The sequence below is a fragment of the Pinus tabuliformis genome, chromosome 1_2 (genome assembly GCF_031772625.1).
Source record: "Pinus tabuliformis cultivar Carrire ecotype Pingquan chromosome 1_2, CPIR1, whole genome shotgun sequence".
NCBI classification, from domain to species: domain Eukaryota; kingdom Viridiplantae; phylum Streptophyta; class Pinopsida; order Pinales; family Pinaceae; genus Pinus; species Pinus tabuliformis.
This window is the reverse complement of record NC_142298.1, coordinates 1,154,913,725-1,154,941,115: the sequence shown is the minus strand read 5'-3', so window position 1 is coordinate 1,154,941,115 and position 27,391 is coordinate 1,154,913,725. Positions and strand designations below refer to the sequence as shown.

The 27,391-nt window shown below is 40.9% G+C and overlaps 1 protein-coding gene across 3 annotated transcripts in view; it reads left to right on the top strand.

The window, feature by feature from the left end:
- The first annotated feature begins 1,676 nt into the window (after positions 1-1,676).
- LOC149210324 (protein STRUBBELIG-RECEPTOR FAMILY 8-like) overlaps positions 1,677-27,391 on the top strand; it is a 41,044-nt gene continuing 15,329 nt past the window's right edge. Inside the window, exons 1-13 of one of the 3 annotated variants that reach the window (XM_089396690.1) lie at positions 1,677-2,355; positions 2,483-2,564; positions 2,882-3,214; positions 3,434-3,563; positions 3,736-3,807; positions 3,962-4,027; positions 4,196-4,267; positions 4,357-4,428; positions 4,552-4,623; positions 4,741-4,806; positions 5,004-5,069; positions 5,219-5,586; positions 5,847-6,118. In XM_089396690.1, the coding sequence (XP_089252816.1) occupies positions 3,115-3,214; positions 3,434-3,563; positions 3,736-3,807; positions 3,962-4,027; positions 4,196-4,267; positions 4,357-4,428; positions 4,552-4,623; positions 4,741-4,806; positions 5,004-5,069; positions 5,219-5,586; positions 5,847-6,118 (1,356 nt within the window). In that variant the 5' untranslated portion in view covers positions 1,677-2,355; positions 2,483-2,564; positions 2,882-3,114. Of the gene's footprint in view, positions 2,356-2,482; positions 2,565-2,881; positions 3,215-3,433; positions 3,564-3,735; positions 3,808-3,961; positions 4,028-4,195; positions 4,268-4,356; positions 4,429-4,551; positions 4,624-4,740; positions 4,807-5,003; positions 5,070-5,218; positions 5,587-5,843; positions 6,119-27,391 lie in introns of all 3 variants that reach the window. The other 2 variants (XM_089396689.1, XM_089396688.1) reach the window with 2 other exon arrangements.

Below are 27,391 nucleotides of genomic sequence, written 5' to 3'. Positions count from 1 at the left end.
AGAGTTATCTGTCATATGAGAAGTGCAGGTTTCCACAGATTCGAGGACAGAGACGACATAGAATGGCAGGCTAAGAAAGGCAGTCCCCTTGTATTGGTTAGAGACATTTATCTTTCTTTGATAGAACTGCAAAGAGGAACCTCCCGGATAATTTTTCCTCCCTCTCTCTGGAAGGTAAACTGCCCGCTTAAAATCATTTTGTTTTCTTGGCTAGTATTTCATAATAAGAACCTCACTTGGACAAACTTACAGAAAAGGAGCTAGTAGGGTCCAGCGATATGCATGATCTGTTTTGACAACTCTGATGATAACTTGCATACTTTTTTATACTGCCCTCAATCGCTGTCTTGGCTTTCATGCGATTTCACATCCTTCCATTATAGAAGCATATAGTTGGTGGGCAGCACAAAAAACTATCTGGCGCCCCATCCCATTAATCATTTTTTGGTTCATCTGGAAGTGGAGGAACAACAGAATCTTCCAAAACTTCAAAGAACCTTTCAGTTGTATTTTGGATAAGGTTATTCCATACTACTCCTCCATTTTACAGAACTTGCCCTTACAGAAAAATTTCCGGAGGGCAGCCACTGAAGATCAACAACTCACATTTCCCAGGGCACATTTCGACGGGGCGACAAAGAATGGCTATTGCGCTTGTGGAGTTTTCATTGCTATTTCAAATGACCTCCAATACTCCTTATATTGGAACGGTGGCAAAGGAACATGTAACAAGGCAGAGGCAATGGCCCTTCATGGTCTACTTTTATTCTGCACTTTCATGGATATAGAGCCTATTAATGTATACGGGGACTCAAAAATTATCATAGAACATGTGAAAGGCAAACATGCAATACAGACCGACAGCCTCACTGGATGGTTAGCAAGGATAGCAGCTCTATGGAAGCCGACGACTTTCCCTATTCCTCATATAAGGTGCAAACATAATGAACAAGCAGATGTTTTGTCAAAGAAAGGATTGCATTCGTCTCTCGGTAAGTGGCACCTGTTTATCACTTCTGTCCCCTGTACATATGACATACAACCTTTCACTATGCTAGGAATATGAAGTCAACAAGTACAGGTATGCAATAACAACCAAATTTATGAAAATATCTCAATTTGCTGGCTTTTTCTACATATACTGGAAAGTTAGAGAATTTTGCTTTGATGATTCGATAACAAGATCCCCAAAAATTTTGTAATGTACAAAGAAAGATATTTTCTAATGCTCACTGGAAATTTTGCCTTCTCCCGGGACAGATGCCCACACTTTTGTATACAAATCTGTTTATATTGAACATAATATAATCAATAATGCGTTTTCTTCTGAAGAAAAAAACATTAAATTTATACCAATAAAATTTCAAATTTTAATAAAACAATTATTTTGTTTAAAAATAGGATGTCAATTTTGTGGGAAAATAAAATAAAATTTATTAAAATCTACCTCAACATATTTACCTTCCTGTGTGCTTTGTGCAAAGTAATTTTAATTTTTTATTTATTTAAATTTGTCGAAAGATAGTAAAAAATGGAAATGAAATGTCAAAATCATGACCCCGACGGAAAAGGAAAATAAAGTCGGGATGACGAGAAACTAACGGAAATAATTTTAATACGTGACGACAAAAGTTATAATAAAAGCCGTTGATGATATAGTAAAAAAGAACAGTGAATGGAATTTGTAGGAGGGTGTCCGAACGCCCCGTGATTCGATGTGGAAATCGATGCAGGTTTACGAGATTGAAACTCGATTTCAATGAGACAAAAAGATTCATTGATCCGGAGCTCGCGCACACAGTATCATTCCACGGAACCGCTGTCATTCTTATCCATTTCGCGGAGGAAATTAGGGGAAACGGAACTGTAGAGGCATTTTCTGATTTGAACGGTCACGGTCCCTCGCCATTAGTGGCCATTATTTTTAATTTACGGGCAGCACTGCTTTAGCCTTTTTTCAAGCTCCAGACTGCCTTTTTTCAAGCTCCAGACTGTCGAATTTAGGCCATATTGTTAGGGACGTCGGAAAACCAAAATACAAACAGTGATTCAACCTTTGAGTGTTTTCGTATTATATTTTTTTCGTCCTCTCGCAAAAATTGTGCTTGCCGGCGTTGAATGTGCGGTCGAAAATATAGGAACGCTTTGGACATGTCAGAAACTGTAAAATACGCTTTCCGACCGGCTATGGGCTGGTCAATACCCTGATCGTCTTCCTGTGAAGTTACCAGCATTTACAGGCCTTAATTTTTTGCTTTAAAGTGAAATTAAAGTCCTCCTTTAACCTTTAATGATATTTGCACCAGTGGTCTCGTAAACGGACAATACTGGGGTTTGGCAGCTTGAAAGCTCGAGGTGTGTTTTTAACCATTGCTTTTGTTTATTACTTTTTATTTATGTATGTAAAGAAGAAAGTTCTTTGCTCCTAAGCGTTTAATGTTAGATAGAACAAAAATAAATCGCGTTTTTCCTGACCTTCAAGGCGTTGTATGCCGTTAACAGCGGGAATCTCACGCTGTTTGGTAGCTTAACAGCACTTACAGAGCGTCGTTTTCACTGTTGAGGTAACATTTTCGGCACCGGCAATCATTATTCTTTCACCTTTAAATTTACTACATTTATTAGTACTTCCGTTAAATCCTTGCATTTGGCTGCTCAGCGAAGCTTTACGACCTTGGTTTTCACTTTAAAGTACAATTTTTAGGACTGGCAGTTTTCCCATTTTTCAGATTTAAGTCTCTTTGAGTGCAGAAAGTCTTTTCCTCTGCAAGCCTAAAATCTTCTGGGTGCATTCATTCGTTTCAATTTTAATAGCTAACTTCTTTCCATTTAAATCACGCCTTCTTCTGCATTGATCTCTAGTAACTTTCTTGTTTTGCAGTTACTCTCTGAAACCCTTACTTGGAAAATTTTATGGGATCTGAACTACTTTCTTGTAGAAGAAGTGGAACTATTGTGGGTCAAGCTTGAGTAAACCTCTTCACTTTATTTTAAGGAAACCACGAGAGTTAATTGTAAAATTTGCGAAATATATGTAAGGACCATTGATGAAGTCCTCAGTAGAAAGAAACTGTGAAATATAGAATAGCGGCAGGGGTTTTGGAACAGTCTGCGATGGACAGGCTACTTGCAAAATACTCTTCATTGATTTTGGCTGGACTGCTTCTTGTTTTGAATCTCTCTTTAACACATGGCTTTACAGACAGCCAAGATGGTAAGCTTTTAGTGATGTTTGTGGTAGCTTTGTTTCTGATATGTATATCTCTCTCAATTATTTGATTCTTGAGAGGAAATGTTCTATGATGACTAATTATTTCATAAGGTTTGTTCAGTTTATACTAGAATAACCTTCAAAACTTTTTGTGTAGCAGACGGTCGAATATTAGAAATTGGAACATGTTTTTTAATGGTTGTAGGTTTGTTTGTTTTGCAGTATTTGCGATAAATGTTCTATATACAAACCTGGGATTACCTCCCCTTGCAGGATGGGTTCAAAGTGCAGGTGATCCTTGCGGTGAGAATTGGTTGGGTGTTCAATGCGTGGGGCCTAACATCACTGGAATGTATGTTCGATGCCAGATCTTATAAATGCAATATTACTCTGTTTTATTCAACTAGTAATTAGTCATGTGTGTCTGGTCTTTTTAACGTCGCATTCTTAAGTAAGGAGTCAGATTTTAGTGGTTCTTTATGCTTTTTATGGACTTTGTACTGATATTGACACTGGATAATCAGTGTTCTTCCTGGTTTAAATATTGGAGGACAGTTGGGTTATTCATTGGTAAACTTCACAGCTTTAATAACTCTGTAAGTAGCAAGATGAAACCTTCAAATTAGTCCAATGATTTACTGTGCAATCTTTTCCTTGAAACTAACAGGGAAGGAATGCCTGTTAAAAAAAGCAGCAGATGAGTTTGTACTAGATTGCAAAGTTGACAGCCGCTATTGTGACATAATGCAGGGATCTTACCAATAATCATATTGGAGATGTTGTTCCTTTTCAACTTCCACCTCACTTACAACGCCTGTAAGATTGTAGGCAATTATTAGATGTTTTGGCAATGCTTCGGGAACATGCTTTGTAGAATTTGGGCAATAGGGAGTTCTTTTATTAGATTTTATAGTATATGATGATGCAATATACAATAAAAGGTGGCTAGTGCACAATAAGGCCAATGATTTTTGCAATTGGCAGGTTGCTTTCTGGTAATCAATTGACTGGAAGCCTTCCATATTCTTTATCAACTTTAACATTACTCTCTGATTTGTAAGTAATGGCAAATTGTATTTTGATTTTTTTCATCAAAAGTTGTAGAAATGCAATACAACTAATGCAAATACTTACAATCCTTGCAGGATTGTCAATAATAATCAATTAACGGGTGCAATTCCAGACATTTTTCTGGGTCTTACAGGTTTAGTTAATCTGTAAGTATTTTCATTTGATCTTTTGAGTGTTTCTTAACTTCCGTTTGAAAACTGTATCAGTTCATATTTTGTTATAATTAGTATGAGCTTTAGAATATTTTCAATCGATCTTTGCTTTTGCAGAGATTTCTCTTCTAACAATTTTAGTGGTCCACTCCCTGCCTCCATGAGCGATTTGACAAGTCTTTCTTCTCTGTAAGTTACATACATTATGCTTGGCAGATACAGAGCTTAAAAGACTAATAAGCTTTTTTTTACTTTGAGTAGGGGCTGTTCTTGAAACATTCTGAAATATTTTAGGTTTGCTTGCAGGCATTTGCAGAATAATATGTTAAGTGGAACTGTTAATAATCTAGCAGATCTGCATTTGACAGACTTGTAATTCTCTTTTCAACTACTATATCTGTTCATTTCCAGAAATGCAATGCTCAAATTTTTTTAGCTGTGGTAAAATTTTTGGAAGGTGTAGATTAATTTACAGAAACTAATAAAAAGATAGCACTCAAGAAGCATTTCTTTAGGTTTGGTGGCAATGCCAATTTTGTTCATAAAATGTTGTTACTGCATTTCAACAGAAATATAGAGAACAACCTTTTTACTGGATGGATGCCTCCAAAATTGTTGACAATTACAAACTTCAAGTAAGGATATGCAACATTTCGGATAACTCATGCAAATTTCAAAGATGTTTGATCACCTTGCTTGTTATGCATCTTGGATTTTGTCATTTCTGGATTGTGGATAACCTGGGCACAAGGGTTCTTAACTTTCATCATCCCTATATTGGCAGGTATGGTGGCAACCGGTTTGACACATCACCTGCCCCTCCACCACCTTCTTCTATTTCTCCATCATCCCCAAGAAGCCCTGGGCATAATTCATCATCAGGAAAGAGTTCCCACGATGAAAGAAAAAGCAAATATTTAACTAGTGGGAGGATTGCTGGTATTGCAGTAGCAGGGCTGTTAACTGTCATTGCAGCTGTGCTTATTATTATGTTCTTTGTAACAAGGAAACATGATAGGAATTCAGGTGTGGAAAAGAAATATAAAGGCAGGGATAAATATAAAAATGAGGAGAAGATATTTTATAAAGATGTGGAGAAGGAAATAAAGACAAAGTCTTCTTTGGCTGAACCACCTACTCCAGTTACTAAACGTAAGTAGTCTTCTTTATATTGTAATTTTATACAGATTAAAGGTACATTAAAAGCCAGCATCTGTTTCGATGTGTTATTGGGTGAAATTCCTTTGGGATGTAAATTAGAACGAAGAAAGATGACAGGTTTGTCTTAGTTATTTAATCTTCTATCTGGACATCTTTATCATTAAAAGGAACTAGGATGAAATCAACCTAGCACTTTTTCTGATCAACTAGGTTTTTCTTGGTGTTGAGTTGTTTTTATATTGTGACAGCAGTTCAGAATGAGAACCAAGAAGAGGAAGCCAATACTGGATTGGAAGAAGTGAGTATAAAGCTTCCTCCCATCGAAAAATACAAAGCACCGGTTAATGTGCCTCTAGAAAAACCAGCATGGAGACCTCCTGTGAAAGCCCCCAAAGAACCAATAGCTTCAACTGCCTATACTGTAGCAGCTTTGCAGCAGTTTACAAATAGCTTTGGACATGACAATCTAATTGGAGAAGGTAACCTCGGCCGGGTTTATAGGGCAGAGCTTCCTGATGGAAAGGTAGGCCTCCTTTTGTTACATTTGCACTCCTTTTTGAAGTATTGTACTGTTTCATCCCAGAAATTTTGAACATATTGTGATGGCGTTGTTAAAAAATGCATCTATTAATGACTAAGTTGCATGGAAACAGATATGGATTGACCAGATCTTTTAAAATGTCAGGATCTGGAAACAAGGAAATAAGACACACACATTAATGTATGGATGTATATTGTTAAAAAATCTATGAACTGAAATATAAAAAATTCAGGTCACCAAATAAATTTTGCTTCAAATTTATCTCATGAACTCGGAAATGCAAACTGCTACGAAGAACTCAGATTTGTGTGTTTTAAAATTTGGGGAAGAGGCTCTATTATAGGCACAAGTTAGGGTTTTTGGGCACCAGACTTTGCCTTTTTTATTTCATGTTTCTTTTTTAATGCTTTTTTGGGAGGACCTGCTAGCTTGATTTTACCAGCAGGCCAGAAATGTATCCTGAGCAGATCCTCCGGCATTTTCAAATCTGTAATGAGTCCTGTCGGATCTGAATCCATGGAATTGCATATCTTTGATCGTCCACAGGCAGATCAGGTAAGTAACATAGATTGTTGAATTGTTATCGCCCAAATTAACAGGTCTCGTTAAAGTTCTTATGAGGTGCTAAGGTGGTAACATAGAGGACAAGTGCCCATTGCCATCTGGGCATATGTCCTCAATCTTTAGGCCAATTCTTATAAAACAAATGGAGGATTCCCTACACTAAATACCCTCCAACACAGTTGTGTAGACCATTGCCTAATACTATAATACCTTTTTGGTGATGGAATATAGAAGCTAATTTTAAAATATTGCTGATCTGAAGATAACATTTCACTGCAGAAAGTGTAGACCAACAAGAAAGAGCCGGTTTTTTTTTTTTTTTTTTGTTAATTTTTTATTTTTATTTTTATCTGTATAAAGACTATTCTATTAAGATTAAAAAGAGAAAAAATATTTACAAAGAGGTTTGAACCTCTGAGGGGGCCGTAGCCTGCCCTCTGTCAAAGAACCGTTGCAGGTAGCGCTTTTCCTTCTGTTTACAAAAATGATAATCATAGCCTCAAAACAGAACAGAACTATATAGACCCAAGACTAAACAGAGCTAAACGCTTCAGAGTGAGCTACCCTATTACAAAATACTGTCCTTTACCACAATTACAAAAAAGGAAAGCCAAAATTATATCCTGGAGAATGAACAATTTCATGCTGATGGTATCAGATGCCATGCACACTGAAAATGACACACGAGATCCAGAAAACAAAAACTGACTTGCTATCCTGTAGCTGAAGCCAAAGGTAATTAAACCTGCTGTGGCGCATCTGTAGCATTTTCATTAACCTGGTTGGGGGAGCTTGCCCAGGTTACCATCACCTCATCTTCAGCTTCCATCAAGTTGCCTTCTGGAGGAGGCACAAGGTGCAGAACACTGCCATAGAGGCGCGCCGGCTCACAAGCTATGATTTGCTCTTGAGGAGAGTCCGGCTGAGGGCGAGAATCTTCCTGTTGACCCTCTTCGTGCACCGCAGCAGAAACATTGAGGACAGCACCAGCCAAGCTGCTCTGAGAAGCACTGGAATTCTGAGAAAGCGACTGTTCCTTGGAAGTTTCATCTGAGCTTGTGAGCTCATCTTCTTCCTCCGAGAAGATAACAGTGATTATAGCTGAGATGAGCGGTCTGTTAAGCCTGCTTTTGAACTTAAACCTGGATGTATGAAGAGAACTGTTTAGGGAGGGTCCAGAATAGTCTGAGGGCGGAGAGGAAGGCGAAGCAGTAGCTAACGGGGATATACGACGAGGCGCAGAGCTACCACGCCCCCCCGACCCTCCATGGGACCCCGAGTTGCTCCCACGCCTGGGAATACCACGACGACGGGCCATAACAGAATATAACAACGGAATGAAGATGCTAAAGGACTGAGGGTGAGGGAAAAGCAACTCGCAGACTAAGTGTAACCAAATTGAGAACCAGACTTTTGTATGTAAGACCCAGTAGCCGAGCACACATAAGATAGACTCGGCCTCAAGAAAGTACCCAACAACGACTGAATAAGCCCAATACCCAACCCAGACACCTTCAACAAGGACAAAATCCAAATCCCTTACAGAGATGAACCAGAAGACTGACTTAAGACACCAGACGCAAATGGAGAAAACTAACTTAATGCACCCAACGCCTTCGGAAAGAGGCAGAACTGTATACCTGAAGCTGACCAAATGGGAGCAGTTATGAGACCATGGTGGCTTCCAAATTCTCTGGGTTACGCTAAGACTCTGAGACCATGACCACCAGAAGAGACCTCTGCTTGAAGAAACCGGAAACACTACATTGATGCCTGAAAAGACCAGAACAAATGAACCATGGAGAGTGCGCGCCATCCTGATAACTTCCATCTGCGTACCTCGAGCTCGGGCCTTCATTAATGCTGATTAATTACCTGCCTCGAACCGCCTTACCCTGCTTAATTGCTTGCCAGTTGCCGGCTCCGCATGCTCCAGCATTAACACCTATTAAAGACACCCGCATCCGGGTGTGAGTCTTCCTTCGACTGCATATCTCTTGTTACTATAGAATGGAAGGTAGAAAGTTGGTTCTCAGAAGCTATGCAAGATATTGAGCCTTCAAAGAATTCCCTTCCACTGTCCACTCCTAAATTAGCAAGAAAGTCTGCCAGTTTGTTCCCTTCCCTTCTGATATGTTTAAAGGAGATAGCTTGATTATGAATAAGCCATTGTTGTAGTAGCTCAAGTCGAGTAGCCATTCTCCAGCTGCTACTGACCTTGTGAACCGGGGATCCCTGCAGAAGTTTTGAGGCCATATTGATGATGATTTGGGAGTCCCCTTCCACTATAAGAGGAAGGAGCCCTCGTTCTTGCGCCAGATTAAGCCCTCTCCATAATCCTTCCAATTCCGCTGCATTATTAGTATTCCAGCCAATTGAGCCAAAAAAAGTGATAAGGGGAGTACCCTGGTAATTTCTGATGGCTCCACCAAATCCCGTTCTCCCAGGATTCCCTTTCGACGCACCATCAAAGTTGAGTTGAAACACATTGATTGGCGGTGGAGTCCAGCTTGCTGTAGACTCTTGATACCTTGAGGAGTTGTCGTTAGAAGAAGTCGGATTCTGTAATTGTATCTGCCAGTTGTCCCATATAGCTTGTTCCTGCGGTAGTGATGGGAAATCCTCTTGGGACCAGCCTTTGATAGATAAAGTTTCTTTGATGTTATGGTGCAACCCGGTCCATATCTGCTCAATCGTCAGTGATTGATCTTTAAAAATCCTTCTATTTCTCTCCTTCCAGATATTCCACATCAGTAATCCCGGTATGAGTTGCCATAGTGTGTTTAAAACTTTGCTCTGATATGGCTCTTGGCTCCAGGTGCGAAGGGTGCCTTTAATGTCCCCAGCCACTCTGCCATCCTTCTGACAGCGGAATGTAACCTTTTCCCACAATTTCCTTCCAAGCGGACAGGTTTGCATAAGATGTAATGCTGATTCCTCTTCCTGTTTGCAGTTGAGACAAATGGATGGCCCAGAGAAGTTCCTTTTCCTGAGGTTGTCCCATGTGAGAATTCTATTGTGTGATAGAAGCCACAGAAAAGTAGAAACCTTCGGCCATATGGAGGGGTTCCATATTTTATCCCATAAATTGTCTCTGATTACTCTGTTTTTGATTATGATTTTGTAGGCTTCTTTGGTTGTGAAGGTACCCTTTTCCTCATATCCCCATCTGAGAATATCCATGCCTGCCGACTTTAGAATTTTTCGTTTTTGAAGTTCTGAGGAGAGAGAAAGTTGAGTTTGCTCCGGGCTGTGAGGTAATATATGACTAGCTTCTTTCCACTCTCTATGTTCTTGGTCAGTGTGTGAGTTCCAAAAGTGACTCACCTTATCATACTGATTTATATCTTGATCTGAGATTCCCTGAATGATATCTCTGAGGTTTGGAAGCTGCTGCCATGAGTCTTCCCAAAACCTTGCTGTGTGGCCATCTTTCACATCCCAAAAACTGTGCTTTTGAATTATATCTCGATGTTGAATGGCTGAGTTCCAAATAACCGAACCTTTACTGACTTCTGACATTCTAATTCTCTCCTCTAAGGGTGAGTTTCTTGCATATTTCGCTGTCCATAGGGAAGCCCAAGGTGTGCTGGGATTTGAGAGCCATTTCCACCAGATTTTTGCCCCCATTACCATATTGCTATGTTCTGGGTCTCTTAGCCCAATGCCTCCTGCTTTTTTAGGTAGACAAGCTTTCTCCCATTTGACAAGTGCCCACTTTCGATTTGGCCCCGAACTTCCCCATAAGAAATTACGCTGAAGCTGTTTGATAGCTTTGAGCACCCACTTAGGTGCCGCCAATATAGAGAAGAGGTAAAGAGGCATTGACTGTAGAACAGCTTTAATTAGCACTATCCTACTAGCCATATTAAGAGCTCTATGAGTCCAGAGGAACAATCTGGCTTCCAGTTTTTCTAAAAGGCTATTCCAAGAGGAATGCTTGAGAGCCGAGGCAATTAAAGGAGCTCCCAAATATTTAGAAGGAAGGGAAGCGATGGTGAAGCCTAGGATACGGGCTATAGCTCTTTGGGTGGTGGGAGGCGTATTGAAAAAGAATATCTGAGATTTGACTTTGTTGATGAGAGCTCCTGAGGCATCCGAGAAGTTTTCAAGAATTGATTTAAAAGATCGAGCTTCTTGAACAGAGGGATGACCAAATAACATGTTATCATCTACGAATTGCTGGTGCGAAAAGGCAGGGGCCTGGTGGAAAGCTAGACCCTTAAGGTTGTGAGAATGGATAGCCGATTTAATGCTACGGCCTAAACCTTCAGCTAAGATGACAAACAGAAAGGGCGAGAGAGGATCCCCTTGTCTGATCCCCCTAGAAGGACGGAAGGTGGGCGACGGGATTCCATTAATGAGAATAGAGAAGAACGAGGAGGATAGAAGATTGCTGATCCATCTGATCCAGGAGGGGGCGAAACCAAAGGCTTTGAGGATTTTTTGCATATATTCCCAACTGATACTATCAAAAGCCTTAGACAAATCAATTTTGAGCATCATACCTGGTTTTTTTGAATGCTTGAGAGAGTGGATTATTTCATGGGTTAAAATGATCCCATCCGTGATCTGCCTTCCTTCTACATAACCAGATTGTTCTGGAGATATGATAAGGGGAAGCATGGGCTTCAGTCTGGAAGCTATAACCTTGGAGACAATCTTGTATATAATGTTGCACAAAGCAATTGGTATGTATTTGTCCGGAGTGTTGGATTCCTCTGCTTTGGGGATTAATGCAATGAATGTTGCGTTCAGACCTGGATACATCCATCTTAGAGTGCGCGATTCTTCCACGACCTGCCAAACTTCCCATTTGACCAGATCCCAGAAATGCTGAAAAAAGTTTGAAGTAAATCCGTCTGGTCCTGGCGCTTTCCCTGCTTTTAGTTGATTCACCGCCGTCTCAACCTCCTGAAGACTTATGGGCTTGAGAAGAAGAATATTGTGATCTTCAGTAATTAATCTGGGTATATGTCTGATAATTTTATCAATAGCCTATGTTCTGTTTATGTTAGGTTCTTGATTCATCTTCTTGAAGTAATTGAGGAACTCCTGTTCGATTCCTTCGTGGGTTTCAATTTTGGTACCTTGCTCATTGTTGACGTAAGAGATTTGATTGATCATTCTTCTTTGCAATGTGGTTTTGTGAAAAAATTTCGTATTCTTTTCACCCTCTTTCAGCCATCTAACTCTCGATTTTTGCCTCCAGAGAGTTTCCTCCTGTAGGTCTCTTTCAAGGATTTTGTTTTCTATAGCCTGCTCTTTAGAGCGTCCTTCAGAGATCATTCTTTGCTGAATGTCTTTCATTTCTTGATGGAGGATTTCCTTTGCTTTGAAAATGTTGCCGAAGATGGATTGGTTCCAGCGTTTAATTTCCCCTTTGAGGTACTTCAGCTTCCTTTGGAATATGGACATTTTTGTTCCATCCGTTGGATTGAATTTTAGCCAAGTTGTCCTGATAAATTCATAGAAGTCCGGATGAGTTAGCCAAAAAGCCTCAAACCGAAAGGGTCGCCTTGTATTGCTACCAGGCCGACTCCAATGGAGGGCGATTGGCCAGTGATCAGAGCCTGAAAAAAGAAGGATAGATGCTGTAAATTCTCCCCCTAGATGAACTGCATTATCAGAGATCAGAAATCGATCAAGACGCGAAGCTATTTGCATTGGTTCTGGCCTTTTATTGTTCCAAGTGTAGAGGCCGTTATTTGAAGGAATATCTATCAGCCAATTATTCTGAATGAAGTCTTTTAATATAGAGCCATCCCTGTTTATTCTGCAACGCCCTCCCTTTTTTTCCTCCATTGTTGCGATCATGTTGTAGTCTCCTCCAGAGATCCATAACGGGTATTTCCTCTCTGTATTAAGCTGCTTCAAAGCATCCAAAATTTCAATCTTGTGCTGGGTTTCTTGAGGAAAATACACATTTGTTATATGACCATAGATATTGGTACCAATGATATGAAAGATGGCTTGAATGAAATTTTTGTTTGCATGTATGTTAACTAATTGAATTATTCTTGCATCCCAGAGCACTGCAAGTCCTCCTGACGCTCCCTGAGCATCAACAGCTGTAACTAACCCTCCTGGCCAGGCCTTTGCTGCTATTTTTTCCAAGACTGTCGTATTACACTTTGTTTCTTGCAAAAAGAGAATTGTGGGTTTTTCCTCCATTAACATGTTTTTTAATAATCTTCCTTTCCTTGGGCTATTGAGCCCTCTAATATTCCATGAGATCAACTTCATTGGGAAGGCTTGGGGTTGGTATTGAAATACTTGGTTAGCTTAGCATATCTGCCTGATTCTACTAATACTTCTCCAATCTTGATGGTTCTCTCCAGAGTAGTTTTCCTTCCTCGTTTTTTGCTGTCTTTGGTGATAAACTTCCCATCCCATTGGCTACCAATTTGGACCCCTAATGAGTATTTTTTTTGAGCTTTATTAAGGACTGCCACGAGGTTGTCCACTTGTCGATCAGGTATTTTGTCGAAGTTTCCTGTTTTACATGCTTGTTCTAGGCCCAAGATATCTAGCTCACCAATACCTATTGATTCCGTGTCCTCCATAATTTGAGGTTCTTGATGGTATCCATCGCTTTCCTTCTCGTTTTCTGTATTGGGATCTGTACCATCTATATCCATTTCAGGGAAGCTCCAGGTGTTTGATGCAGTTTTAAACTTATTGCCTCTTTGTTCTACATTCTGTTCCCCTGTTTTCGTTTCAGATCCTTCAATCTTCTCCTGGCTAGATCCTTTTTGATTGAGGGGCCTATTGTCTGGATCCTACATGTCTTCATTTGCTAGGGCTTCAAAGCTATTGCTAGTAGAGGGTTTTGATTGATCTACTGGAGGAGTCTTTGTAGAGATTACTGGTTTTTTATTTCCTCTTCGACGATTTAGCACCTTAGTGAAGCCATCCGGCGTTGGGTTTTCCTGGGTAGTTTGAACTGAGGGTTTGTTGTTTAAAGGGCAGTGTCTGTAGAGGTGTCCTAGGTCATGACATTTTCTGCATCTAAAGGGTACATGCTCATAATCAATTAACTGTATCCATTCCACATCTTCATGAAAAAGACTTACTGTATCAGGCAAAGCTTGTTTAAGGTCCATGTAGACGCAGATCCGTGCATAGGAGGTGTATCTGTGCGTCTTTGTTTCTTCTGCGATCTTGACGAAGTCGCCCAGAACATTGCCGATCGCTTTGAGAGACTCCTCTTCCCAGTACTCCAGTGGCAAAGAATACAGCCTGATCCACACCGGTGCACAACTTAGGTCTTCTTTATCAGGGTTGAATCTTTCGATCCATTCTTTGAGAAATAGCCCAGCAGAGTTAAAGAAATAAGGCCCTCCATCTAAAACTCTGTTTCTGTCTTCCAAACAGTTGAAGACTGCAGTGAAAAACCCCTTAGGCCCTAGATGCAAGGTTATGTGTCCTTTTGGATGCCATTTAACATTTATCCAGGCTCTCAACGCTTTCTCGTTTGGCCATATTCCAATAAATTTGCCGATGAGAGCATGATCTCTCATGTACTGAATCCTGGCATTGATGCGATGGCTTGGTAGCTCTACTTTTGGCCTATGCGTAGCTACTGGTTTGCATGTGGAAGAGCTGACTTTCGGCTTGTCCTTCTGTGCTTGTTCAGTTTGCGTCTGCTGACTTTTGTCTGCGCTTTCATCATTAAACTCCTTTTCCCTGTCTGATCCCTCGATATTCCCTTGCTGGTTGTCGTTTATTGGAGGAGGCGCCCCTCCTTCCCCCTGAGGGGGGCTCATTGTTCCCGCCGGCCAAAACCAGTGGGTTGTGGCCTGCTATACTACCGCGTGCTATTCCTGGCGTGCTTTGTCTGGAGGACCTGCTGTCGCAGGTGAATTCTGAAACCCTAGTGTCGAGTTGCAGAACCACGCAGAGCCTTCTCCGTAAGCATGACCGAAAAGATATAATCCGAGTGTTAAGAGCCGTTACCAAGTTGAAATGAAATAATTTGTTGTAGGTCTTGGTATATGGCCAAAAATGAATACTTGATTTGCTGTTCTACAACTTCAGACCTGCAAAATTGCACGCAGAAACCAGCAAGCTAAATCCCCTTTTGGGGCCACCACAAATGTATAAATGATCTATTAAGTTTGGGATTAAGAGGTGGAAGTGTTAGGACAATCAAACACTTAAAAATGAACGAGTAAATTGAAAGATATGACAATCTGGAAAATATTACTCAATGAAATGGGTCAAATCCCCAAGGGGTCAAAACCTAGATTTTTATTTATGCAGAAAATCAAGCTAGAAATTGATTTTTCACTTTAAATAATAGTAATGAATTAATGCCCAGAAGTGAAGAATATAACAAAAGTTTACAAGTATATACCTTTTTGTTGAAGTTTCTAAGTTTCCTTAGTTTAGAAACCCTTCATGCACTTTTTCTGATTTATTCCTACCTACTTGATATTATCTTTAACAAGTTATTTACAAAGTAAATACTGAAAATAAACACCAGTGCATGCTCAACATATTATAGATCAGCAACTAAAAGAAACAAGAACAAACGCACCACATGACACCATTATTTTTGGACCTATGTCCCTGGAAAAACCCAATGTGGGAAAACCAGTGTAGCTATCTGAGGGTTTTCTTATTAAGCAATATCATAGTACAATTTGGGTGCCAAAACTGGCCTACCCAACAAAGAATTTCCTTAGCAGCTATACCTCACAGTTTGAGAGAAATCTCCTGGCTGAAACCCCGGAATACCCTTCCGGCAGCTCCTCACCACAAAACTGCTCCTGCGACCCCAACGTCTGCCCAATTTGGACTACGTCAGGCCCTCTCTGTCTCACGCTGGCCCTGCGTCAGCCCCAGGAGGCCTTGTGTCAGCTCTGGGAGCTTCTGCGTCAGCTGCGCTGGCCCCTCTGGTGCTTTGCGCAGCACTTGGCTGCCTCTGCGTGGCCTTGCGTGAGCCCTTGCTGGCTCTGCGTCACCTTCCTTGGCTGCTGTGCTGCTCTCCCGGCACAATCTCTGCCTTCTCTGCTTTTTTGTACTCAATGCCCCTCAGCTGCTCTCCCGATCACTGATTCTATCTCTCTTAGCAAACCCCGCTCTAGAGAATAGAATGACTAATCATCTGGTGTACTTCTCCAAGTGACCCTCAAGCCTCCTATTATACTTTTCCTGTTGACATTTCAACGGCCGATATTTAAGTCCCTAATCAACGGCTAAGATTAGATCTGGCTTGATCCATGTCTTTTGGACCACTCTAACATAGATTCATATTAATACACATTAATAATTTATTTTCCCTAAGTTTAGACTCAGGGATTCCATTAAAAATATTAATTATTTTAATATCTCCTGATCTGTTTAGAATCTGCCCAAACCCCTTCTGGGTATTGGAGATCTCATTTTCCCCAACCTCTCCACTAAATTTCGTGGCTATAGCACATCTGGTGCTACCCCAAATCAACACTCCCTCTTAGCGAGGACTGTGCTCTAGCAATACTCCTCACTGAGTATTACTCTGACCATCCAACATTGGTACCTGTGTTGATGCTAAGCCTTCCTGCCCACCATCCTCTGCACTGCTGCCTCCTGTACTACTGCCCATGGTTCTGCCTCTGCCACTGCCACTGCTGCATCTGTACGACAACTCCCACTGCATCTGTGCTGCTGCTGGTCCTTTCTCCCAACACTGCATCTGCACAGCACCTCCTCTCATCATGTTGCATCGTGCTGTCCATTGCTGCACTGCAACTCAATTACTGAGAAGTAAGTAACTGATCTCCCAATTGACCTCTCTGTTGGGCTAGAAACCACTGATGCTGAAGCTCCCTCTGCTGCTGACATGTGCTCCCTCTCTTTGACCTCTGCGCTGCTGCAACAACTCCCTGCATCTCGCAACGTTGCACACCTCGCTGTGCCTTCTTGCACTCGTGCAACACTCCTGTGCCTCTCGCACTGCTGCAGCCTGCTAGCTTTGCACTGTCTCGGGACTTCTGCATTGTAGCTCTCTCTGCTGCTCCATCTGCATCTGTTTCTACCCACTCAACCAGTCCTGATACTCCTTGTCGGGGCTCTCGTAGCAAGGTCTAATCCAAGAGGCTGGGTTTCTCAAGGATCTTGCCCCTCATCGCTTGTAGTCCGCCTGACTATAGCTTGATGTCTCCCCACTTTCGCTTAAGTGGTGCACTCATGGCACAATCATTGTCTGTCAAAACTTCTTTCTCTGCCTGTGCTGACGCTGCCTTAGTCTCGGAAGACTCTCCGTTACTCTTCTTCCTTGGGCACTAGGTCACATTGCCCATCTCCCCACAGTGGAAGCACTTGATCTTGGAGAGATCTTTCTTCTTCCGCTTCTCCTGCTTTCCCTCAAATGCTAGGGTCACATCCTCCTCTTCCTCCTTGACCTTGATCCCTTTGTTGTTGCTACTTGTCTTTGATTGTCATCTGATTTTTTCTTGGTGAAGAGCTACCCACATCTCGTTCCAAGGTAGGAGAGTCCCTCTGCCCAGGATACTTTGGACAAACACTTCCCACTCTTTTGAGACAACATTCAATGCTGTCCTTACCATAAGCTCCTAATCCGGTGTCGCTCCTATAGCAGTCAACTGATCTCGGATCTCATTTAGTCCTCTGAGGAAGGAGTCAATCGTTTGACCCTTCTTCATCTGATACGACCTCATCTGGTTCTCGAGCAACATTCTTCTCTACACAGAAGTATGCTGGTACAGGTTCTTGAGAGCCTCCCACATCTCAATTGCCGTTTCCTTCTCAACTATATGTGGTACCACATGATCCTTGACCCCGTCAAAGATAATGCACTTGGCCTTCGCCATCGCCTCTTCGTACTTGTCATTATCATTTGGGTCGACTAGGATAGCTATCGTCTTCAAGGCGAAGTTCTTGACACGATTCCTGTCAAGCACTAATAAGATTCTGGCCTTCCAGATTGCGAAGTTCGATGCTCTGTCTAGTCTATCTTGGTCTCTTACCCGGTGTAGTGCCATGACGCTCCTCTACTTCCCTCTTGGAAGTTCTCTGTTCGACTCCTCCGAGTCTCTACTTCTCGTCTAGAAGTTATCTTCTGGATTCCCTCTGAGTCCTGATTTCCCTTCTGGAAATCCTTCTGCCGCTTGTCGAGATGTCCCCTACTCTGATCGTCTTGTGCAACTGCACTGTTGATCCAGGTTCCTCGGCTAGAAACCCTCGGTAACAACTCCTTTGGCCCTGCTCTGTCAAGTACTGTTCTGACTACAGTACCTCACCAGCTCCACTCTGCAATATTCCTGCAGCCTTCTAGACCCCAGCAACTGCCTCTCTGTGAACTGCGTCAGCCCCTCTTTGCCTCACGCTGTCTCTGCGTCACCCTGGATTTGTCTGCGTCAGCCCTAGGATGCCCTGCGTCAGCCCTCTGGCCCTTTGCGCAGTTCCCGGCTTCTTTTGCGAGGCTCTGGTTGGCTCTGCGTCACGCTTCCTTAGCTTCTGCGTTGCTAGAAACAACTTCTGTCACCTCGGGATAATTGTTTTCTGCTGCTATTGCTCCGCTCCGCTGATGTCTTTTAGTCCTCCTGTGATCTTCAATCACGCTCTGATACCATGTTGAAGTTTCTAAGTCTCCTGAGTTTAGAAACCCTTCATGCACTTTTTTCTGATTTATTCATACCTACTTGTTATTTTTCTTTAACAAGTTATTTACAAAGTAAATACTGAAAATAAACACCAGTGCATGCTCAACATATTATAGATCAACAACTAAAAGAAACAAAAACAAACACACCACATGACACCATTATTTTTGGACCAATGTCCCCGGAAAAACCCAATGCGGTAAAACCGGTGTAGCTATCTGAGGGTTTTCTTATTAAGCAATATCAGAGTACAATCTGGGTGTCGAAATTGGCCTACCCAACAAAGAATTTCCTTAGCAGCTATACCTCAAAGTTTGAGAGAAATCTCTTGGTTGAAACCCCGGAATGCCCTTCTGGCAGCTCCTTAGCACAAAACTGCTCCTGCAACCTCAGCGTCTGCCCAATTTGGACTACGTCAGCCCCTCTTTGTCTCACGCTGGCCCTGCGTCAGCCTTTCTAGGTCTGTGTCAACCCTAGGAGGCCCTGCGTCAGCTTTGGGAGTCTCTGCGTCAGCTGCGCTGGCCCCTCTGATGCTCTGCGCAACACTTCGCTGCCTCTGCGTGGCCTTGTGTGAGCCCTTGCTAGCTCTGCGTCACCCTCCTTGGCTGCTGCGCTGCTCTCTTGACACAATCTTTGCCTTCTCTGTTTCTCTGTATTCAATGCCCCTCAATTGCTCTCCCAATGACTGATTCTATCTCTTTTAACAAACCCCGCTCTAGAGAATAGAATGACTGATCATTTGGTGTACTTCTCCAAGTGACCCTCAAGCCTCCTCTTATACTTTTCCTGTTGATATCTCAATGGCCGAGATTAAGTCCCTAATCAACGGCTACGATTAGATCTGGTTTGATCCATGTCTTTTGGACCACTCTAACATAGATCCATATTAATACACATTAATATTTTATTTTCCCTAAGTCTAGACTTAGGGACTCCATTAAAAATATTAATTATTTTAATATCTCCTGATCTGTTTAGAATCTGTCCAAACCCCTTCTGGATATTGGAGATCTCATGTGCCCCAACCTCTCCACCAAATTTCGTGGCTAGAGCACATTCGATGCTACCCCAAATCAACACTTTTAGGCTCAAAGCTTTGAAGAAGGGCTTCACTTACCAGTTACCACCCAAATCTACTTCTGCCAATAATATTGTAGACCTGTAAAACCCTTGGAAAACTACTAGAATTTGCTGCAGATCAACCTTTTCTACACAAAACAAACAAGCTATACTTTTCTTGGGCTAACGGCTGCGAAATAGATAATATTCAAGTATAACCCAAGTGAAAAACAAGTTGAAAAATGGAAATTAAGGCCAAGCTAATGAAATGCTTTTTGGTATTTTTTTATATTTTCTAATTTTTGTGTTTTATCTTTTATAAAAGATTGAGATTTGAAAAAGTTTTGGTTTTTTAAAAATAGGTGGAGTTGAGGTGAGGCTTACCTCTTTTGGTGCTAGATTGTGTTCACAACCCCTTCTAAATCAACCTTGTGTTTTTGGAATAAGATGTGAGTTCAAAGTCGTAAAGATGAGTTGCCCTTACTCTAGTCTAAGATGATGTATTGGTGCCCAAATTCAAGTAGGAGAAATCCTCAAGAAGTGCTAATCCAACAATCAAATTTTGATAATTCTAACCCAACAAAGAGAAAGTGAGGTTTGGTGTCCTGATCTCCCTCTTCCATGTGACTACGTAGCCCTTGAATGGATCAATTCACTAGCTCTGCGTAATTTGGAAAATCCTGCAATTATTTTATGAAGTGCAATATTTTACATGGCTAAGAAGAAGAAGAATAGAAGAATCAATCCACAAGACACGTTTGCACTGAAAAAAGCTTCTTATTATGGCATGATGATCTCACAATCAATAACACATACATTAGATGAGGGATTAGCCTTATATAATTTTCTTTTTAACGACTAGTTTGAAACCCATCCCAAGAAATAATGATTTGACTTGTCATCCACAACTTGGAGACTAAGTCATGATGATGATTAGCTTTACATTGTTTGAAGCCTTCATAAGAGGGGTGATAAATTCTCCGAAGGGGGCAATCCCCTCAAAAGTAGCTCAAATAAAACCTCAAATAATGCTTATTAACCTTCAAAAGATGCCTCAAATGAAGGGCTCCTGTCCATACCTCAAGTCAAGACACTTCCATGAAGCACGGGGGTGACTTTACAAGCTAAAAAATTGGTCATAACACCCCTAATAAATAAAGTGATGTCAAATATAGAAGTCTTGACTTGTTTTTATGCATTACTTGAACCCATCATCATCTTTCATGAATCATTCATACTTTTCTGTTCTCTATTAAAAAATCCATAATTAGTCATATATTTTCAAAAGCCTTGTGCATAACTTTTTACCCTGAACAAAAGCTTTGCAATATACACACTTTCTGCTTTGCATCTCTGCACATAGCTAGTCACACGTTACTCTAATACTTAGCCATTTTTTGCTAGTATGTAGAAGACATCTCTTCCATTTCTCCTTACACCTTTCCTTTTGCACAACTATTTCTCGGAACACTTATCCTTCTGCACTTCCCATTCTCTCGCATTGCCCATTTCTTGGCACTCCTGTCTTGCGGCAAATACAAAGATTTACATTTTTGAAATTTAACCACTTTTATCATTTGGCAAAAGCACAAATAATATAGAAAATATATATAAATTTAAAATGAAATCAATTAGGGTTCTCTTGGGTGGTTGGGCAAAATGCTTTTATCTCCCCCACCTAGGTTCAATTCCTTGTGAGTGACATGATGATGAGAAATATTGTTGTAATGGCTACGTGCCTATGGATATTGTTATATTGACCCTCACCCCCTATGGATTAGAACAATAAAATACTAATAGGTCAATATTAGGTACTCAACCTAAGATTTAGGATTTTGAATTTCAATTAAAATACCCTAAAACTAGTTAGGTTAGTGTTCACATTGGAAAAAGTGGAAATACGAGATTTTAAAAGTCCATATGATTTAAAACTTAGGGAATTATAAACAAAAGGTGCCATGTGCCTTCGAAGAGATGGAGTGAAGTAGTATGTGCATATGATGTTGGAATACTGAGATGGGGGTGAATCAATATTTCTTAGCAATTAGTTACTTATTAATTAATCTTTAGCATCAATTCAAAGCACAAACAAGCAATAGACATTAGACACCAAAAATTTTAGGTGGAAACTCCTCCAGGACAAAAACCACTGAACGCTTTTCTAATAATTTTGTGAGTACATCAAATGCTTCAACTCCAACTAAAAAAGGAAGTCCCAACTCCCTAGTACTCTAGAAAAGCGTTCAATTCTCTAGCTCTAACTTGAAGGACGCTCCAACTCCCTGATTTTATCAGCTGCTGCTAAAAGGATGCTCCAATAGCCTAGTAAGCTCTAACTTGCCCTAACACCACCCTACCACCTTGAAGTGTTTTCATGCTCCAACCCCCTGCCTAGCACCACCCTACCACCTTGAAGTGTTTTCATGCTCCAACCCCCTGCCTAGCATCACCACCCTAAAATTGATAATGAATTTGACAACTATTGTGGGCTCCCGTACCAGGGACAATGACCCAGTTACAATGAGTATACTTCTGTGGATTATTGCGCGCTCCCGTACCAAGGACAATGACCTACTTACAATGAGCATACTTCTGCATATTATTGCGTGCTCCTATACCAGGGACAATGATCAACTTACAATGATTTACAACAAAAGTCTTTATGCCTATTTTGCTTTAGATGTGCATTAATACTTAGATCATGAAACCCTTGTACCAACAATAAAACCTTGACATGAACGAAAAGCCAAGTAACTCTTTTAATGAAGTGTTGAACAAATGTATCTTTATAGCAATGATATAGTGAATTGTGCAATGATGAAGGCTTGTGTGCTGATGATGATAACCTTACTACAGTGATATATACATTCTTCTACAAATGCTCAACTTCTATCATCTAAGGAGAATGCCACTGTATATAATACCTCTGTCCTTTCACTCAAAAACATTAAGACTGTCAAGTATAACACTACTGCTGTAAGGTAATGATGAGACTTTGTCATTGCTATCACAGTCCAGATACCAAGAGATATTCAACACTATTTGCCACTGTAAATATACTGTACCCTTTTAGAAGCAAGGTTGCTTGGGAGTGGGAGCGGGGAGCAACATTTTCAAAAGCTCCCATTCTGCGAGTGAATCGGAAGTGAATTTTCATATAATATATATTTTTATATATTTTGATGCATATATGTCAACAAAAGCGTGCAGAATGATGAATTAGATATAAAAAGCATAAGAACATGGATTGAACCATATAACATCAATCATCTAGAACTTATAATCTTCATCAACCACGTCCACAAGTTAGTAACATACAACACAACGAGTCTCATGATTCATCAATCTTAAAGTTTCAAGCTTTCAAAATTCGATATATAATATTTATCATCATTGATCACAAAAGTTGTAACTTGTACTTGTAACCATTACCATTACCAAGTAACCAAATGATGACAAAGAATATCTAACATGAAATGAAATTTTATCAACTTTCAACTTTCACGAAGCATCATATTCATAATTCGCTACCAATGAGTTATGAAATCCAACTTCAAAATTCAAACTTAAATTGTCATATATTGTTTAGAAAAAATAACATAATAAATATCAAAGAGTCAATAGTTATAAAAAGTACTAGAAACTAGAAAAGACAAGTAAATCTATTATCTACTGCTTGACTCTCTTGCCACGAGAAATTTCTAATTTCTTGTCTCGTGCTTTATTGGGAGTCTCCTCTTGCATAGTTTAATGACCTTGGTGCGTTTGATTAAATACAATTCCATACCCTAGTACCTTAGGTGCTCTTGATTATTGGGAGTCTCCACCACATAGAGGGATTGGTGCTCTTGATTAAATACAAGTTCCATACCTTAGTACATGACAAAATCCAATGGAAACATTGCAATTCCCCCAATCCTGAAAGCCTGGAAAAATATTAAGCTCGTTGGATTTTGAGTGAGATCTCAAATTCTACTTTCTACATATGAACCAATGAGGTTGGAACCACTCTGAAACATCCTGAGTCATTTCATGGCAATGTTAAAAATTTAAGTAAAATGATGAAAATGAAAGATAAAGGAGAATGCCACTTTTACTTCAAGAATTTAACATTATCATGAACTGCGTATCAACACTAGGACCAAATTTTTGTTTGCAATCTTCAATAGCCCCCTCTATCACTCCTAAATTGGTAGGAAGTGGATTTGTTTTAGGGAGAGCGCTCCTAGGGTCGCTCTCGATGCGCTCCCCCCGGGAGCGCGCTTCAGGAGCAGGTTCAGGGGGGTGCTCCCCTGCTATCTTGTTTAGAAGTCCTTATTGGAAGCATAGATGATGATATACTATTGCTACAAATTTCTGCAAGGTGTGCCACTTCAAAAGTACTTAATGAGCCATCCTTCCAGGTCAAGAAACACCAACAATTACCATTTAGTAATTTACATTCAACTTTATCATTTCTTGTATTAGGTTGGTTTACCTCCTTGATAGGACCGCAGGCATGCCTATAAGTATGTATATGCTTCTACTTCTGAGACAAAGCCAAAACGTCCATAGATATCCAATTGCAATTGCTGAGCTTGTATATGGGCCAGGAATCTTCAATTCTGATGCTTCTGTTGCTTGGTTTTTGGGGACTGAGAGTTGTCATTGAGTGGTGCCCGAATCCGCAGGTCTATAATATGAATTGTTTACTTTCCCTTGCGTTAATATAGGGCTGTAATACTTTAGAAAGATGATGTGTTGACTCCCAAAAGATATGCCATACTAGACTCAAAATTCTCTTCTTCAGAATTGTGGCTAGGTCTGCAATAATCAAATCCAAAACATATGTTTATGCCTCAAATCCTCACTACTTCTAGACCAATAGACCTGTAATTGATGCCCTAATGAGGGTCGAAACCACATAAGAACTTGTCACTGAACCTACGGTCTTCACCTGCAATTAGTTACCGAACGAATCCCTCAACAAAGCCAAACAAAAACAAACCCTAGCCTCTTCACTTGATTTGCCTTTTCTCCACAAGGTTGAGTATAATTGCAGAGTAGTTTAGTCAAAAGATATTCATTGAGTGCATGTCTTAGGAGAGAGGACTCATGCCTTTTTATAGTTTATGGAGGGGTGTTAAAATTGGCAACTAGGGCCAAACTCCATGTGGATCACCTTATTTGTGACTACTGATATTTTTCCTAGATTCCTCTCATCAAGAGTTGTAGGATTGATCTAAAGATCATCTGATTCCGATAAGTATTTATGGAGATATGAATTTATTTTGATTATAGAAAAATTGTCAAAGTCGGCCAACAACTTATGTAGGCTCAGAAGCCCAACAGTCATGTCTATTCAACCTCAACGTTTTGCATATAAATACAAGGAGCATTCTCCTCATTTGGACACTTCATGATCACACACTTGGGATCTCTTTCTCTCTCTACTTGTCTTTGGGTTTTAGTAGGAGGAGAGATCCTAAGGGATAACGCTGCCCTGATTCAGAGGGCAGAAAGCCAAAATTGTCGGAAAAGCCGGAACTGTTGGAAAAGTCGGAACTGCCGAAAAAGCCGAAACTATCGGAAGCGCCGAAACTGTCGGAAGAGTCGGAAAAGTGGGAACTGTCGGAAAAGCCGGAAAAGCCGGAATTGCCGGAACTGCTGGAAGCGCTGGAACTGTCGGAAGAGCCGGAAAAGCCGAAACTGCTGGAAAAGCCGGAACTGCCTGAAGAGCCGGAATTGCCAGAAGAGCCGAAAAAGCCGGAATTATCGGAAAAGCCAGAACTGTCGGAAACGCTGGAACTGTCGGAAAAGCTGGAATTGCCGGAAAAGCCGGAACTGCCAAAACTGCTAGAACTGTTGGAACCTTCAGAACTGCCGGGAACTGCCGGAACAGTCGGAGTATCTGTCTTCGAAGGAGAGCAGCATGAAAGGGACAACTAATTAACATTGGGACAACTGTATGGTACTTAGCAACAAATACACCAAGCATGCAATGTTATAGCTAGCATGCAGGGACAACTAGCATGCAACAACAAGCATGCTAAGGAAAACAAGCAAGCAGGGGACAACAAGCAAGCAAGGTGCAACCAACACATAGGTCAGGATGGCAACATGGTGCAGCAATGGCACATAATGCAGTACAGTGATGGGTATAGTCATGATTAATGAAGCGTGATGAGATGTAACATAGTGATGATGGGTGCAGCATGGTGTAGCGCGGTGAGGTGCAACATGATGACGAAATGCAGCACAACGATAGGTGAAGGAGTCACCTTGGAGAATCAGTTGAAGCAGCATGTCTTCAACTGATCTCATGTATCATCTTCTTAGAGATGATCTATGCTCTTATCTAAATAAGTCAAAGTGTTGACTTCTATTGTAAACGTACTATCTCTCTCTCTTTGATGAACTATTGAAGAACATATAAGAAGAATTGATCAAGGGTTTCCCCACGTTGGGGTTTGTCCCTGGCTAGCGCCACATCTTGTGTCCTCTTGTCTTGGCTTGTCTTCTGCGATTTATATTTATGTTCTATATGCAGTTTACTTTAATGCTGATGTGATTGCTAATTTGGAAAAGATATTGAGCTAATTGTGAAAATTGAAATAAATTGCTCTAGCATAGAACATACCTAAAATTAACATGGTATCAGAGCTGAGGTGAAAACAATGCCCAAGCAAGAGTGAAAGAGCAATCACCGAAGACACTTGGGAAAGGACAAAAGGATCAGTGGATTCCTCATCCCTCTTCAAATTCACTAAGGGTGAAGTCGAAGCAGAGAATATTTTATCAGAATGGCACAGTGGAAGTTTCTGATGGCCTACCTAAAGAAGGGTGGAAGGAAAGGTGGATGCCTTAGTTGTAATAAGTTCGGGCCATTATGCGAAGGAGTGTCCGAATGGCAGAGACAGATCTCTTAATGAAGATAACAATCATTCCAGGGACATCTTCAATGATCAAAGGAATGACAAGTAATGCAGGTCATCAAGGAAATGGTTGACTCTTCAAAGAAAGCAAGAAACCCTAGGTATGAAGAATCAAATGTTATTTCTGATAAGATAAAGAGGTGTTATCTTGTATTGGCCCTCTCCTTCAGATTCCTTGGGAATCTGGCTTATTGATTGTAGTGCTTCAAGGCACTTCATCGGATAGATGGGTGCACTCTCTAATTTGGTAGAGATGAAAACAATCGTGGGATTATACTTGGAGCCGATGCCACCTATCCCGGAAAGGGTGTAGGGAATGCTATCCCTCAATTGAATGAGGGTAACTCGATTCATTTACAAAATCTCTTTTATGTACCTAATCGCAAGAAGAACCTGGTGTCCATTTCAGCAATGGAAGTCAAAGGTTTCAGGGTGGCACTCATCGATGGAAAGGTACATGTTTGAAAATAGAATTTTCAAAGATGTTTTTGTGTTTAGGGTTGTATCAAGTTGCAGGAAGTCCACTGGGGACCATGTCCATTGACACATACACCAAAGGTCTGTGAGTCAGATGGTGACATGGATGGCTGAATTCAAAAAGAGCATGAAAGTACATGTCTGAGATGTACCGAAGGAAAATCTTACAAGGGGACCATTCCCCTCATGTAGCAGGTCCACAGGTTTGGAACAACCAGAGGGGTTTGAGATTCATGATCGGGAATCTCATGTATACAGGGGGAAGAAAGCCCTCTATGGCTTGAAGCAAAACACCCCAGGCCTAGTATGAGAGGATTGATAGCTGTTTGATGAAGCTGAGATTCACTAGGGGTGAAACTGATCCATTACCCGAAGATTGTGGATGATAGACCTCTCATACCGACACCTTATGAGGACGACCTATTTCTGACAGGTGCAGACCCTCTTATTTGCAAAAGTAAGAGGGAGTTGGATTCTGAATGTGGAATGATAAATTGCAAGCCTGTGACTACCTCGAGGATCTTAACTTTCAAAAGTTATATGGGAGTGATGTCGGACCGGATTTGGGAAATGCCTCTGAGTTTCATAAACTCATTCGCGTTGATGTTCTTGGTGAACTTCTGTTCGGA